This window comes from Rutidosis leptorrhynchoides, chromosome 3 (genome assembly GCF_046630445.1).
Source record: "Rutidosis leptorrhynchoides isolate AG116_Rl617_1_P2 chromosome 3, CSIRO_AGI_Rlap_v1, whole genome shotgun sequence".
Lineage (NCBI taxonomy): Eukaryota > Viridiplantae > Streptophyta > Magnoliopsida > Asterales > Asteraceae > Rutidosis > Rutidosis leptorrhynchoides.
Window position 1 is genome coordinate 3592860 of NC_092335.1, and position 17337 is coordinate 3610196.

A 17337-nucleotide genomic window follows, 5' to 3' on the forward strand; every position below is an offset into this window, starting at 1 on the left:
AAAGAAACTAGTGGGCAATTTCCCCTTTTGGCACACCTCTAGGCTGTTGGCCTTTATGTGGATAAAGGGAGGATTCAATTTTTTTTTTTTTTTTTGATTACTTATTCACTAGTATCTTTTCACTTTCACACACACTTCATTTCATACTTCCATTCCTCTCACATTTTCTCTCTAATATTGTAAGTAACAAGAACCATTTCTCCTTCTTTCTTTTCTTGGAAAACCGTAGCCTAGCACATCATCATCATCATTTACTTGCTCTTGTTGTTGCTTAAATTACTTGTAGTTGTTTATTATTGTTAAGAATCAAACTTTCTAGTTTGTTCTTCATATCATCTTGTTCATACAAGAACATACAAGAACCTAAACTTTCTAGTTATGGTTCTACACCTAAAGTTTTAAAAGATTTAAAGTTCATGAGTTTATAATCATACTTGAGTTCATGTGTAAACTTAAGGTTTACTTTCTTAAAGATCAAAGCCTTGGCTTGAATCTTTAAATGTATGAAAAACCATGCACTTATTAACTTGTAGATTAGTTTATTTCTTCATTTCTTGTACTATTGAATTCGTGATTTTGGTTAAATGGTCAAGTATTACAAGTTAATCTTGATCTCATACTTCTTGAAACTAAAGTTAACTTTATAAGTTCAAGAACATGGAAGTATAACTTTCTAGTTATAACTTCATATACTTATGAAAGATCTAAGTTTCTATAGCTTATGGTCTTCTAATTTTGTTATAAACAAGAGCTTGTAAGCTTACATACACTTTACTAGATGAAAATCTAAGTTTCATAACTTATGGTCTCATTTAAGGTAAAGATTCAAGTGTTATAACTTAGGATCTAACTTAAGAACTTTAGATCTAGACTTTTGGGTCTAGGATCTTCAAGATCAAACTAAGAACTATGATCTACAACTTAAGATCTTGATTATTTAGTTTACTTTCAAGTTTGTTATTCAATATTACTTTTATAATTCATGTATGAGTCAAATCTAAGATCTTGATGCAACTTTGGTTCATCAAACTACATACAACTCTTAAGTGAGTTGTGCTACGTGTATTAGACTTACACAAGTGTTATGATGGACAAAACTTGGTAAAGATGATGCAAACCCATCAACGAGTTGTACACTTGAAGCTACAAGCATCAAGGATGAGAACCGTGATGAGCATCAAGTACCAAGAACCCACCGGAGCACTTTAACTACTATTTTCTGAAACTGATCAGTCCATCTGGGCTACTGTAAAGTTTATTTTCAGTTTTCTCAGTTCGTGTAGATGACTTTTCATTTAAGACTCGTCTTAATCCGAGTTACGGTTTAGGATCTATGGCCCTCCGAACGTCACTATGTCCTTTAACGTTGTGCTGAAAATTCTGACCTACTCGCACTTAAACCGTCGCCACAGTCAAGCCAAGACGAGTTTGGTTCTGAAATTTTTATAGAAACTAAAGAACTCATATACGGAGCCATGGCCACTGGTTTCACCTTATTTCAGTTTTTATAGAGGCCGTGGTGACTGACCGAAGTCAGCCTTTGTTTTAAACTCTTTTCTAGAATAAAACTTACTTCATACTTTTTGTTTAATGATGAATGATGATGATACTTAAGACCTAATTTACATACTTTTAAACCTATTGGGACGATTTACTGACTTAGTAACTTTTGACTTGGGTTGAGGACCTTTTCGGACAACCATACTTGCAAACTTATCTCGAATCAACTTAACTACTTTACACTGTGAGTTATAACATCCCTTTTTACTTTAACTATTTTGGGACTGAGAATGCATGCGTGTTTTACATTTTACATACTAGGCACGAGTACTTAAACTTTATATATGTGTGGGTTATACAACGGCATAAACATTCCCTTTAGCTCGGTAACGTTTAGTCATTGGTTTTTGAACCGGTGAACGCGAATCTTAGATATGGATCCATAGGGTTTGACATCCCCACTTGGGCTAGTCGCGCTAGCATTTAACGGGTGTTTAATACTTCGTAAACATACGCACTTGCCAAGTGTACTTTTACTGGGTTATAAACGTTAAGTTAGTTACCGGGTGCCCACGGTTGAACATATACTTTATCATACTGATTTGGATTACTGATTTAAATTGCTGGTTGAAGCACTGAAATCTCGTGGCCTACATTACATTACTGTTATACTTAAACTATAGCTCACCAACATTCGTGTTGACGTTTTTAAGCATGTTTTTCTCAGGTGCTTAAGGTTTGCTTGCTTCCGCTGTACTAGTCATGCTTTGTAGACACCCGCTGCGCTTATTAGAGATGTCACCGCATGAAACATTTATTTTGCATTCAAACTTTGTTACTTTTGAAAAGATGTAATTGTAATGACCTATGGGTCACATACTATTATCTATGCTTGTTATTCGTAGAAGCATACTTTTGGTTTTTAAACATTTGACGTTGGTTAATACGTCATCCTTTTTATGAATGCAAACTTATTTTGAAACAGCATATAGTGTTTGACCTTGTAATGATCCTGTCGTTGATGGTCCGTACATGTTGATTTAGTACGGGGCATCACAGGCTGTATCTCCGAGGTTAGACTGGGAGTAGGTGAAGATAAGGGAAAGGATCGAGAGAATAAGCTTGGTGGAGGATCGAGAAAGTCATATGATGGGGGCTGAGTGGGTGTCATGGAACCAAACGGAAAGGAAGTCTCATCAAAGGTCACGTGACGGGAGAGAATGATTTTGTTGGTGGTGAGGTCCAAACAGTGATAACCCCGATGGTTGGAGGGGTACCCAAGAAAGATGCAGGGAGTGGAGTGAGGTGCGAGTTTGTGAGCGGTTGTTGAGTGAGGGTAGCAAAGGCAGCCAAAGACACAAAGGGTGGTGTAGTCAGTTTTTTGTTGATATAGGCGGTAGTGAGGTATTTTGTGATTAATAGCAGAGGAAGGAAGAATATTGAGAAGATATGCTGCCATGTGGAGAGCTTCCACCCAGTAAATTGGCGGGAGATGAGCTTGAAAGAGGAGAGTGCGAATTAAATTGTTAATGGTGCGGAGCATGCGTTCGGACTTTCCGTTTTGCTGAGAAATGTGGGGGCAGGAGAATCGGAATTGAATACCATTAGTCTGAAGAAGTCGATGAAAAGCAGTGTTATCGAATTCACCCCCATTATCACATTGAAAAGCTTTGATTTCTTGGTTAAATTGAGTGCGAACAAACGTACGAAATTGTATGAATGTGGTGAGTGCGTCTGATTTATTACGTAACGGAAAAACCCATACATAATGCGAAAAATGATCAAGAAATATAATATAATATTTTAAACCGCTAAGACTAGGAACAGGAGATGTCCATAAATCCGAATGGATAATATCAAAAGTAGCATTAACATTAGAACTAGAAACAGAAAAAGGGAGTCGCACGTGTTTGCCAAGCTGACAGGCATGACAAAGAATGGGGGAGGACGGTTTATTACAAATAATATCTTTATTAGAAATGAGTCTTCGGAAAACATCATGTCCGGGATGTCCGAGACGCTGATGCCATGTAACCGGACTGGTGAGAAGAGCATGCTGAGAAGAGTGGGAGGTGGGTGATGTAAGTGGGTAGAGATCCCCGGTACTATCACATCGGAGAAGCACACGATGCGTCAAATAATCTTTAACAGAAAATCCAAAAGGATCAAATTCAACAGAAACAAGATTATCACGAGTAAATTGACGAACATATATGAGGTTTTTAACGATGTTAGGGGTTACAAGTACATTATTTAAATGTAGCGGTCGGTGGATATTGGGTAACAAGCTATGACCGGTACTAGTGACGGGAATGGTGTTCCCGTTACCAACGGCAACTGATGAATATTTGCAATTATTAAAAATAGTACTGAGGTTATTAATACAGGATGTAAGATGTGAAGACGCACCCGTGTCCATGTGCCACTCGGCACTACCGTAATCGGGTTGGGTTGTGTAAAAACATTGAGTCTGTTGTTGGGGCTGTTGATCTTGAATTATTTTCAGAAGTTCAGCAATTGTATCATGATTTGGCGTGTAGTTTCCTTCATGCTTCCTGGTGTTGAACATTTTTTTTTAAGAGGTGAGCGACGAAAAAGATAATGATTAAACAAACAAAAAAGAAATTCCTTTTTACTTCACACTATGGTAATCACGTGGAGTTGTGGATGATGGCAGCAAGATTTTTTTTTTTCGAATTACGAGAAATAAGAATCAAATAATAGTAACAAAATCAAAAACCGTAGGCATGAGATCGTTGACTGATGCAGATGTCTTGACTTTTTGTTTTCTTTTCTTCCGCAAATTGAGATATGGAGAACACGTGGGTGGCAATTGGAGATAAAATACAAATGTGGCAGATTGTTATTGGGGGAGAGAAAATGGTGTTGTAGGCTAGCTACGGCCAATTTGATAGCAGCTTATGGCCGATCACTTTGCGGGAGTTTTAGGTTTTTTTTTTTTTTTTTTTTTAGGTTGAAGATGTGTAATATTATTTCTCAATGTCTAAGTAGCATACAAGAGTGAGGTTTATATAACCAATAACCCTAAGAGTGATAAACGAGCTAAGCCCAATAGACAAGATACATGGGCCAAACATATATGTATAAATAATATCTCTAAAACATATTACTACATGTTATATATATTTAAAAAAAAGGTCTGGCTTGGTTCATCAAGATTGCAAGTTTATGAACATCTGAGTATGTGATATTGAAATAATAGATTGTTAGAGTTAGATAATGTGCCCATATAAAGTATAAACTGCGTTGCGATTGTCAAGGCATGGATGTGCTTTCTTTTGTTGAACTTGTAATAGTCACTTTTAATAATGATTTAAATGTTAAGCTAAACCTAATTTCATAGTGGTTGATAAAAATGTTAGTAATGAGGTTTTCCTTGTTTGGGTTATCCGGGAGGGCGAGTGTCTTTACTTTGGTGTATGCAAACGTAGGCTATATGCGAATAATTTACGAACATTTATGTATTCATGTACTTTTATCTTGTAGTATATGGTTCCATACGGCCATACTAATAATAACATATACGGAGTATATGTCACACTAAAGGACACACTAGGAAGGCTTGATATTAAATTCAAAGTTGACTCCATCAACAATGGTCCAAGCAGACTGACTATATCTAACAGTCTAACAGACTGGTTACAGGTGTAAAATGGGTCCAGTTAGAAACTTCATTTGCATGATCTCTGTCTATAATTGTTATTTACAGATCACAATGTTGTAGCTTATATTAAAGCCATTGAAGATGAGCTATTTGTATTTTCCACCTCTAATAACTACCAATAAGTCTGTCTCTCTTTTTTTTCATTTATGATTGGGGACAATGAAGTTATCAGTTGGTACAAAATAGAATTGCAAAGAATGATATTTACATAAACATTTAGTAAGAATGATGACTATTTGTTACTTAGTTCGAGGCTGTGATAAGTGACAGTTAATGCTGTCATTGTGTTGGTGAATTCTATGAAAAATTGACTTGAAAAGAGTTCAAAATTTGTTAAGGTTGCCATTTTGTTGGCAATTTTGGTATTTCTGTTGTGAATTTCAAGGGAGGAGGGGTTTTTTTCTTGTTTTTGCTAGTATTTGGTGTAGGGAAAAAAAAAAATGTTTAGATGTCTTTAGGGATTGTGTTATTTGTGTCAATAATGATGGAATCATTGGTTAGTAAATTATATAGGGTGTTTTAGTTGGGTATCGGATGGGATTTTAGGAACATACCACATGGCTACTGTTTTGTATATAAAATACTAATTTTCAGGACTTTTTTTTTTTTTTTTTTTTTATCTCTTGATTATACTTCATTTTGTAGTCAGCGTTCCTCAAATTTCTTTTTTTTTTTTTAAAAGCAAATATCATTAAAACAACCAACGAGAGTACAATGATATATCCGACAAAACTCGGACAACCCAAACGAACAGACAAACATGCTAGTTGCAAAGTGAGCAACTTAGAAATAGCTACACAACAAAACAAACATGAAGAAGTCAAATGGCCTAAACGTGTATACAGAATAATTATCGGTGCTAGCCGAAAAGTAGCTCACTTGGCTTGGAGATCCAAGTTAGCCACTCGAAGTTACGATCTTTTGCTCTCGGATGAATCCATTCGAACGTTTTTAGTTGTATCTCATTTAGCGCCATTGGAGCATTCCACGTTTTGCCTTGGAACACTAATTTGTTGCGAAGACCCCAAATGAGATATAGACAACACCAAACTAAAGTTACGATCTTTTGCTCTCAAATTTCTTTTTTGCTTTCAGCATCCCTTGATTATCAAAAAAGTGTACTTATCATCCCTCCGTCAAACTGTCGTCCAATTTATCCGTTAAGTGCCGTCACGTGATGCCGATGGGCATCTTCGTTTATTACTTCATTTTTATTCTTTTGTGCTATGTTGGTCCTTGTTTTATATTGTTTAGCTACGGTGATCCTTTCATTTTACAATTGTTGTGTGGGTGGTTTCTCCGTCTAATTGTCGCTAAAAGAATTTACTATAAGCTTGTAATAATGTTTCAAATATTGTACATATGGTTATGGTGGTACGGAGTATTTTATTATAAGGTTGTACATAATGATTTAAATATTATATAATTAACATGTTAATATTTTTATTAAAAATAATTAATTTATTTTAATGAAATCATTATGAGGGGCTTAGAAATTTTTTTCTTCATTTTTAAATTTTTTTCAAATTTTAAATAATTTTTATTTATAAAATCATTATTTAAATATTTATATGATATTATAGATAAGAATAAACTAAATAATTCTAAAAAAGAGGCTTCAAAGAAGGGAAGCGCAGGTAAAATTGAGACATCTAATTGGTTCGATTTCTAGAATGATTCCATAGCAGTTGATCCAGCGGTCAGCAATTGGTTTTGATTGTAGCTGCCCTTGCCTTTTCATTGTCACATGACCTCTCACCAACTTTGACCTTAAATGTGACAAATTTAATCACTTTCAAATAATTTATTGGTACGGGGATAACTTTACTTTGTACTCCCTCCGTCCCAGATTAACTGTCCTCAGACAAAAAATACACAGTTTAAGAAATGTCATTATCACACTGTACTTTTTCTGTATTTTTTTCGTACTTTACTGTTTTACCCTCAACTAATTAATTAGAAATCTCTCTCACCTTTGTAATTTAATTAATTCATTAGGGACAATATTGTAAACTTTATCAAATTTACTTTCCATATTTGGAAGTGGACAATTAATCTGGGACGTCCCAAAAAGGAATACTGGACAATTAATCCGGGACGGAGGGAGTATTCATTTACATTTTTAATTTAAGTTGAGATTTAATAGAGACAAATTTCAGTCATTAAATCAGATTTTCATTACATGTAATTGAATTTTACAATCACATGTGATTGAATTTGACATGTGAAATCACATTTGATTAAATTTTACAATCAAATGTGATTGACATGCAGAATCACATGTGATTGGATTTTACAATCACATGTGATTGTCATGCAGAATCACACGTGATTGAGTTTTTACAATTATATGTGATTGACTTTTATCGAATTGTACTAATGATGAACAATAGAGAGCAAGAGTCTTCATATGAACTTGAAGAGTGATTTTTCGAATCAAACACTTTCAAGTTGTGATTCCTTCACCAAAGTTGTTCGAAATCCATCCATAAACACTCGTGAATCATTAACTGAATCAAAAGCATCACATAATTTATATGAATTTAATGGCGAACACAAACAGTTGACTTTTTTCTCGAACCTTTGACCTTGAAATTCGAATTCGTTTCTTCGATTTAGGAACTGAGATTTTGCTGATAGTTTCACGATGAGATTGTGAACACTTCTACATTTTCACATTTCCTCAAATCGTTCCTGATTGATCCAGAGACCTAATCGCCTTGACTTTTTGGAGAACGAAGAACACGAATCAAATAGCTTCAATACTGTTGTTCTTGATTCAATTTAATGATGAAAGAGGTTTAGGATTATGATATAGATCATGTACTTACTTCAGCTCAAATCATTGTGAGAAACATCACGAAAAGAATTCACAATTTGAAGGTGATGAAACACATAAATGTACTATTGCAGTTCCCCACAATTTGAAGGTGATGAGAAATCATCTGCAATTGATCTAAAGGCTGATATTTATCCTTTAGATCTCAACTTAAATTAAAGATTTAAATGAATATTCCTCAAGATAACTTATTAACTTTGAGGTAGTGTGTTTGTTGTTTTAAAAAATAAATAAAATAAATAACTTTTGTTTACGTCGAGAGTATTTTATTACACATATACTCTCTCATCTCAGCACAAGTGTTTACATCACTATTTTAAAATATTCACTTGTTTCAACCAATTAAAAGATATTATTATGAAATTTTTTTTTTCTGATAAGTGGATATAATGAAGTTAGAGAAATTTTTTAAAACTATTAAAACTATGTACAAAAAGTAAATATACATTTATAATGAGATGTAAGTATTATCTATTAGAATGTTATTATTTGCCAATCTTTTGTGTTGGGATTTGGTTTATATGTCAAGATAATTTAGTGAAAGTATTTGATCACGAGATAATGCTCAATAGGAATAGTAAGTCACCATTATTCTCTTAAAAATATGTAGAGAAAAAGCAACTTAGTTAACCATAATTGTGGTGGTTGAATGGTTATGACCATGGCCTTCCATGGTGGAGGTCATGGGTTCGATTCCAGGCACCCACAGTTATCCACTCATGGCCACGGAAGTTCACCTGCAATGACTCCAGGCTGCTCGCGTAGTGAGTAGTCGCCCTGAGATTAGTCAAGTTGACCGTTTAGATACCCAGGTTAAAAAAAAAAAAAAAAAAAAAAAAAAAAAAAACTTAGTTCACCCTTTGAATATAAGGGCTAATGTTACATTAGTTAGAGAACTACAACCACGTATCTAAAAAAACCGAGTTTCACATTAACGACACGTCAAATATCTTTAAAAAAATTGAAAAAACTGGAGCCACTTATTATCTTATATATTTTCAATATTAAAGTGATAATAATAATATAATATTAATATAAAATAAATGGGGTCATGCACAAGCATGTGTGACCCACCTTTTTTCTTGTTTGTAGTCCCACGAGGTGCCATCATGCTAACGTCAACTTCGCTATTTTCTTTTTTAAAATCTTTATTTTTCTTTTTTACTTTATTTAAAAAAAAAATATTCTCTCTCGTCGTTGGATACAAAGTGGAAAAAGGTTACGGTAACGGGAACATCTATTTTTTGTAAGGTCATTCCCTATCGTAACTAAACTATTTATCCTCTTAACCTACCACATCAGCGCCACATCAACACCAATATTATATAACTAACTCATAACTAAACACTCCCTATCATGGCTAAAACAATACTCCTTTTAATATACAACGTACAAGCAATAAAGCATCAAGTCCAACAATAAAAAGCACTGACACCCGCAATTCCTATAACACTTCCGTTAAATCTATGGTGAAAGCGGGTAACTAACGCAGGTAACTAAGTAGTGCCTATGGTTAGTTACGGGTAATGAGCGGGTAACTAACCATAGGGGGTGGTCTAAATTTAAGGACTAGTTCGTTGTAAAGATTATATGAAGAGATCATCTTTTTGTAAATTGTACCTGAAGAATTTCATCTTTAATTACTGAATGTAATAACCATGATCCATCCTTCATGTATGTTACAACACATAGTAGTGGCGGAAAATACATTTTTAAATATAAGGGAGCGAAATCATCGACGATTCATGATATATAAAAAGCAAAAAACCAAACATCATATAACGACAAGTAAATAACAATAAAACAAATAGGTTGATGTACCTGACGGAGAACGAAATGTGAAAATCCTTTAGACTGAAACTAACGCGATGTCAGAGCTGGTGGCGTCAGACGAGTTGGCAGCATCTGACGCCCCTGACACCTATATTGGGGCGTCAGTTCCTTTTTTGACTAAAAAAACGGGGCACCAAAGGGTTATGTGGCAACATCTGATTGGTTGGGGTAATATATCCGTTACCCAACGGATATATACCCGTTTTTTGTATTAATTTTTTTTTTAAAATCAATTTTTACTTCATTTTACTCCTACTTAAACCCCAACAATTCTATCATTTTTCACACATTTCATTCTTACTCTTTTTCTTTCTAATTTTATTTTTTTACAAAAGTTTACTAGTTTATAAATGGGTTCGAGGTTACGGGGTCTAATTCCGACTCCGAAGATTTGCGGATTGTTCAGTTAATTCAAGAAATAGAAGATGATGGTTCCGAAGTCGAATCGGCACCATCTATTCCGAGAGTTAGAGGTTACATTCCTAGGGAACGGGAGGTTGCTGCACAACATTTGTGGGATGATTATTTTTGTGAGACGCCAAAATATCCACAAAGAAAATTTAAACGCCGTTTTCGTATGCGAATACAATTATTTCTCCGGATAGTGCAAGGTATAACTACTTTCCAAAGTGATAATATGCCAGAATATATTACTTACTTTTCTCAACGAGTTGATGCTATCGATAGGCCTACATTTACTACTTTACAAAAATGTACGTCGGCTATACGCCAATTGGTGTATGGCATCGCTCCCGATATGTGGGATGAATATTTGCAAATGAGTGAGCAAACATCAATACTATGTCTAGATTACTTTTGTATGTGTATTATTACTTTGTACAAAAGGGAATACATGCGATCTCCGAATGCACACGATGTTGCTAGATTATATAGTGCACACGAGGAGAGACATGGGTTTAGGGGTATGCTCGGGAGTACAAATTGTATGCACTGGGAGTGGAGGAATTCTCCTGTTGCTTTAAAAGGATAATACACTAGGGGTGATCACAAGAAACCGACCCTTATGCTTGAAGCTGTTGCTTCATATGACTTGTGGATTTGACATGCTTTTTTTGGGATGGCGGGTTCCAACAATGATATTAACGTTTTGAACCAATCACCTATATTTGATAAACTTAAGGACGGAACATTTTCATCCGCACCATTTGAGGTAAATGGGCATGAATATAGCAAAGGATATTACCTTGCGGATGGTATATATCCCGATTGGGCAACTTTAGTTAAAGGATATACATGTCCTACTGAAGAACCAACGATTAAGTTTACAAGATTTCAAGCTAGTTCCCGAAAGGATATAGAGAGGGCGTTTGGGGTTCTTCAAGGTCGTTTTCATATTATACGCATAGCTTCACGAAGTATGTCAGTTAACAGGATGCGAAAAGTGATGGATTGTTGTCTCATATTACATAACATGATATTGAAGATAACGGATTTGCACTTTCTAAATGGGAAGAAAGATTCACTACCGAAGAAATGGAAAATGGTATGGAACGTATACGAAACAGAGGACGGGATCGAGATAGCATCGTAAGAGAAATAAGGGATCGAGATATGCACAACCAACTTACCGAGGATTTAGTCGAGCATATTTGGAACCTTCCACCGACTTTTCGCAATACGAATTAGTTTTTTTTTTAATCTATGTAATCGTCAATTTATGTATTTTTAAATTCTTATCAAAAATTAATTATGTATTTTTTTATTTATAATGTAATTTATTTTATTTTGTTGTATTTCTTTACCATTTTAATGTAATTTATTTTATTTTGTTGTATTTATTTACTATTTTAATTCATTTGAAAAAAAACGGGTGGACCCTACTGAATTTGACACTGTCATTTGACATTTGGGGTTATTGGGGGATCAAAATCTGACACTACCATGTCACAGGCAAATGCACTTTTTGAGCCAAAAAGTACAAATCTGCCTGTAATATCACAGGCAGGGTTAGAAACAGTCTTAGTAATATTTTATGATATCACTTTGGAGCATAACAAACACAATCACACATATACATGCATAAACACTAATATTAATAATGTCATTAATTAAAGATGAACTAGTCTAGTAGCATACTACGTATAAAATTAAGAAAAACACAACATTTAATAAAAATTAAGAAAACCACAACATATCAGAAATTTTCGATTGAGAACGTTCTCTTTTGGAGAAGTTTTCCATTCTATACAAGTTTGCGTTATTTGTACCAAAAAACATAATAATAAAAATTAATTGTAATGCTCTGTATTTACTTTCATTTGATTAAATTTTTGAAAGAATTAGCGTCGAAAAAGACATGTAGGAAATTTTCAATTGAAGCTTTGCATTTAGATTTTTGTAAAATTATTTTTGTGATTAATTTTTAGTAGGATCCTTTCTCTTCATGTTTGGAAAATATACGGGCTATTGGCCAAAATGCCCGTTTTTATAACTCACTATAACGATTCGCCCTAAAAAACAAAATTGTCAAAATCCCTTGCAAGTCGCAACCTCTCCTTGCGACTCGTGAATTCTCGTTCACGATCGACAAATTCAAAGTCATGACCTAGAATTTTAGGCTCACTACCAAGAACACATGGTTTATAGTTGTCAGGAAGTTGTGAGTCACAAGGTTCGCAAGATAACCTAGGGACTTTGGGTTTTTTTGTGTGTTTTAACAGCTTATACACAACATTTCGACTTAATCGTGATTAACATAAACACAAAATATCATAATTTAAAAAATAAAGAAAATATAGTGCATAATGTTAAGGTAAACGTTGTTTAGAGCACGAAGACAAGCTAACGTTGATCTTAAGGGACACGTTATCCCCAGGATTTGGAGGAGATATGGCTTTCCGGGTATCCATGCAGCGACCCTCGATCCCAAAGTATATGAACAGATTAGATAGGTGAAGGACATATGGGAGAGGCTTGTTTTTATCATGACGAGCTTCATTCATGCGCTTAACCATGATAAAGGTTATGTTGATGTAAATGTGCTCAAGTAAGCACCACAATACTGCGATTTCATTGACGGTCATTTCGCCATTCTCAAGCGATCGTCCAAGTATGTTCCTCCGAGTGATGGATGATATAGAAATTATTCTTGGAGTTATCACTGAGTCATGAAGATTTGTTCACTTGTTTGACATTGGGAATCGTAGGTGTGTTGAGGAACAATATCTCGTTTATCAATTCTTGACGATAAAATGTGTGAGGAAGTGTGTCAGTTACTCGTTGAGAATTGAAATAGGTGAGTCCCGTAGATGGAACACTAAAGGCTCTGTCGAATACCTCTAGCGTCAAGTTGTAGGTGTTTTCGAATAATTGAAAGGTTATGGTGTTGTCATCATTGAGTATAAAATTGACATAAGTTTCTGCACAAATCACTAGAAAAGAGAAACATCATGTCCTAATGAATTTCTTTTTGAGATTCGAAAACTCATATATATTCACCTCAATTCCATTGAATATCCTTCGAAAGTTCATCCTTGCAAGAGTTTCAGTGAAAAAATTTAGTGATGAAAAATGACGTTTGATGAAGAAACTTATTGAAGAAGAAGGATGTTGATGAAAGTCAGTAATGGGTAAAGTCCCTTTTAATGCATCAGAAGTATGGTAGTGTGACGGTTTGGTTGCTGGAGTCATTAAAGTCAATTTTAATGTTACTCAGTTGGTAGTTGAAGCATTCTTCTGCCTGCTTCTCAATCGAAAGTCGCAAGTTCATGACCTTGCGAAGCTTGTGACTAGCATCTAGATAAGGTTAGATTTTTAGGATATAATTTACTGACATTTTCAAGAAATTTTCGAATAACGTTTTATCACTTCAAATAGAGTGCCCTATGACCAATTAATTTCAACAACAAAAAAACTCTTCATTTACTTTTGTGTAACCTATTTTCAGATTTTCAATCCCATATGTTTCATTCAACATCAAGTCGCAAGGTCGCAAGGAGAACTTGTGAGGCAATTTTAACAATTTTGTCTTTTAAACGAATCGTCATAGCGATTTAAAAAAATGGGCGGTTAATACCCTGGATACAAATTACAAAACTTTGTTTCTTTAATCCTACTTAATACTAAAGCCAATTACACATTAAAATCTAGGTATGAGAGTCACTTCCTCCACGTATGTTAATCTTATGTCCCTGAACATAACTAATTAATTTTTTTTAATAAAAAACTCAAATTACCATAACACATAACATGAAAAATTACTTGAACCAATAAGAATGTCTCATTTTCGGTGGCTTTTCGTTTATCGTATAAAGGAGTGAAATATAACCCCCGCGTTGCTGCGGATATACTTTACTACTATATGTTTTCTATTATAATATTATACTCTTAGTTGAGTATAACGAAAAAGAAACGGACAATAAAAAAGAATCAAGAATGAAATATAACGTCCATGATCAAAGTTTGTATATAATAGGAATTTGATAGAAACAGTCACAGAAATATCTTGACTATATGGCAAAAGTAATTTTTGAACACAAAACTTTAATTCATCCATCAGGATTAGGGATCTCAAATTCTCAATGGATCAGAAGTGGATCAGACAATCTCATATTAAAATTCATTTAATTTTTAAAAATTCAAATCTGTATCCATATAAATATAATTCGTCTATCAATATCCATATCTGTTATAGTAAACGGGTAAATAAAAATGTTACTCAGTTGGTAGTTTTAACAATTTCGTCTTTTAAACGAATCGTCATAGCCATTTACAAAAATGGGCGGTTAATACCCTGGATACAAATTACAAAACTTTGTTTCTTTAAGCCTACTTAACACTAAAGCCAATTACACATTAAAATCTTGGTAGGAGAGTCACTTCCTCCACGTATGTTAATCTTATGTCCTTGAACATAACTAATTAATTTTTTTTAATAAAAAACTCAAATTACCATAACACATAAGATGAAAAATTACTTGAACCAATAAGAATGTCTCATTTTCGGTGGCTTTTCGTTTATCGTATAAAGGAGTGAAATATAACCCCCGCGTTGCTGCGGATATACTTTACTACTATATGTTTTCTATTATAATATTATACTCTTAGTTGAGTATAACGAAAAAGAAACGGACAATAAAAAAGAATCAAGAATGAAATATAACGTCCATGATCAAAGTTTGTATATAATAGGAATTTGATAGAAACACTCACAGAAATATCATGACTATATGGCAAAAGTAATTTTTGAACACAAAACTTTAATTCATCCATCAGGATTAGGGATCTCAAATTCTCAATGGATCAGAAGTGGATCAGACAATCTCATATTAAAATTCATTTAATTTTTAAAAATTCAAATCTGTATCCATATAAATATAATTCGTCTATCAATATCCATATCTGTTATAGTAAACGGGTAAATAAAAATTTAGATTTTATTTTTTTAAATATCCCTATTATGAAATGATATCTTTAATGTAATTTTGAAAAATATAAATATAACATAAATTAATATAAAATTTACACAAATACATGTAACTATTATCGTCAAAGTGAGAAAAAGATATTACAATTGTAAACAATATTTATGTATCAACTAATATTAAGGGTAATTTATAAGATTATTAATTAGTCGCACGTGATTTGAGCTAATTTTGATTGTTTTATAGCTGATTAAATTAATTTATAGATTTTGATTTGCTAAATGTCGATAATAAGTAGAAAGAACAAATAAAACTATAAATAAAACTATAAATAAAACTATATATATAAAGGCTTATCGTTCGAATCATTACTTATTCTACTTTCTGGAATATTTTGGGGTTTACGTAACGGCATCACTTTTATGGAAAAAAACTACCGGAAGTCCCACGTTTTCGATAACATTGTCATTTCGAGTTTTAATTGGTTGTACTCGCGATACCGCAAGTCTAGATTAAACTGGACGGTGTGGTTACAACACCCGTTGTTATCTTTGTAATTTTCTTTTGCTAGCTCCTTGCTAGTTGTTATTTGTAAATTTTTTTAGTTTTTTAATAAAATTTTTACCGTTCAAAAAAAAAAATATATATATATATATATATATATATATATATATATATATATATATATATATAGATATATATATATATATATATATGTGTATATATATGTGTGTATATATATGTGTGTATATATATATATATATATATATATATATATATATATATATATATGTGTGTGTGTGTGTGTGTGTGTGTATATATATATATATATATGTGTGTGTGTGTGTGTGTGTATCGGGTGATAAATGAATATATCTGATATCGGCTAAAAAGTCACGTTTTCACCTCGGTATTAAGGCCCAAAAATAATAAAGTTCCAAACTTTATCGCCAAAATACCCGCTTCGTCAGTTAAAATTGAAGAACAAGCGATTACGAAGACGGTGCAAAAAGAATCAAGAGAATCAGAGCTAAAATGAAGATTCTATAGCGAAAACGGTGAAAGACAAGAAATCAAGTTACAATCCAGCAAATCAGCAAGCCAAACGGGCTTCCAAACCGGCTGCCAAACGGCCTGCCAAACGGCCGCCTGCCAGTATGGCAAACGGCCTGCCACACGCCCAAGGCAAACGGGCTAACTGATCAAACGGGGCCTGCAAACGGCTTGTCAAACGGCCTGCCAGCCATTTGCAGGCAAAATTCAAGCTTATTTAAAGGGTCTTTGTCATCCATTTCAACACACACTTCAATTTACTTCTTTCTCTCTCTTTCTACAATATTATTCATACTTTCAAGGTCTTCAACTCCGTGCGAGAAACCTAGTACCCGGAGAAGAACGCTGAAGATTGTATTAGGAGCGGTCTGGAGTTTGAAGTTGTCACTTTTGTATTCGGAACTCGTTTAATCTACTGGTACTTCTATCCTTTGTCTTTATATAATGTTTTCTATTATTATGCCTTGTGATATTGTTGCCATGATTAGCGAGTAGTTATCTGTAGTGTATGTTATGATGTAGCCAGTTATAATGCCGAAATAATATTATATTTTGTGTATGTTTTCAAAATGCTTTCCGATTATGCTTTAAACTCAATCGCTTTGCCAACTAATAGAACGTAGTTATTGGCTCTGTTATTGAGAAGTCGCGAACCCTGAATTAGAGTACACTATCTGTGTCACCCCTTGGTAAGAGAAGTCTATCGGATACAATGTAAGTTTGACTGAGGTACACCGATTGTAGTAAGTCCATCGAGCCTTGGATTCCGACTGAGGACTCTTTCGTAGTGAAACATCTAACTAGACCCCTAGTACATTGTCGGTCCTAGACTATGCTAGTGTAGTCACCAAGCATATAAACTTCGTACGTGCACGCTGAAGCACAATGGTTGTTGTAAGCTGTACCTCTGCTAAGTAAGGTCATGGAACCCGGTCAGTGCTGATTAGTACACTTCACCATAACTCGGTCTCAAGCATTGCACCCCCTTGAGGGATTCTTGGTTAATTAAGGAACTGTTTGTTTAAACACATAAAGAATTGAAC

The 17337-nt window shown here is 34.0% G+C and overlaps 2 protein-coding genes across 2 annotated transcripts; both read left to right on the forward strand.

Moving 5' to 3' along the window:
- The first annotated feature begins 9892 nt into the window (after window positions 1–9892).
- Window positions 9893–10848, forward strand: LOC139897023 (uncharacterized). Its single transcript, XM_071879664.1, has 2 exons — window positions 9893–9997; window positions 10201–10848. The coding sequence occupies exons 1-2, from the start codon at window positions 9893–9895 to the stop codon at window positions 10846–10848; spliced, it is 753 nt and encodes a 250-aa protein (XP_071735765.1).
- An 87-nt stretch (window positions 10849–10935) lies between these two features.
- Window positions 10936–11504, forward strand: LOC139897031 (uncharacterized). Its single transcript, XM_071879671.1, has 2 exons — window positions 10936–11200; window positions 11302–11504. Exons 1-2 carry the CDS (start codon window positions 10936–10938, stop codon window positions 11502–11504), a joined length of 468 nt encoding a protein of 155 aa, XP_071735772.1.
- Window positions 11505–17337: the final 5833 nt, after the last annotated feature.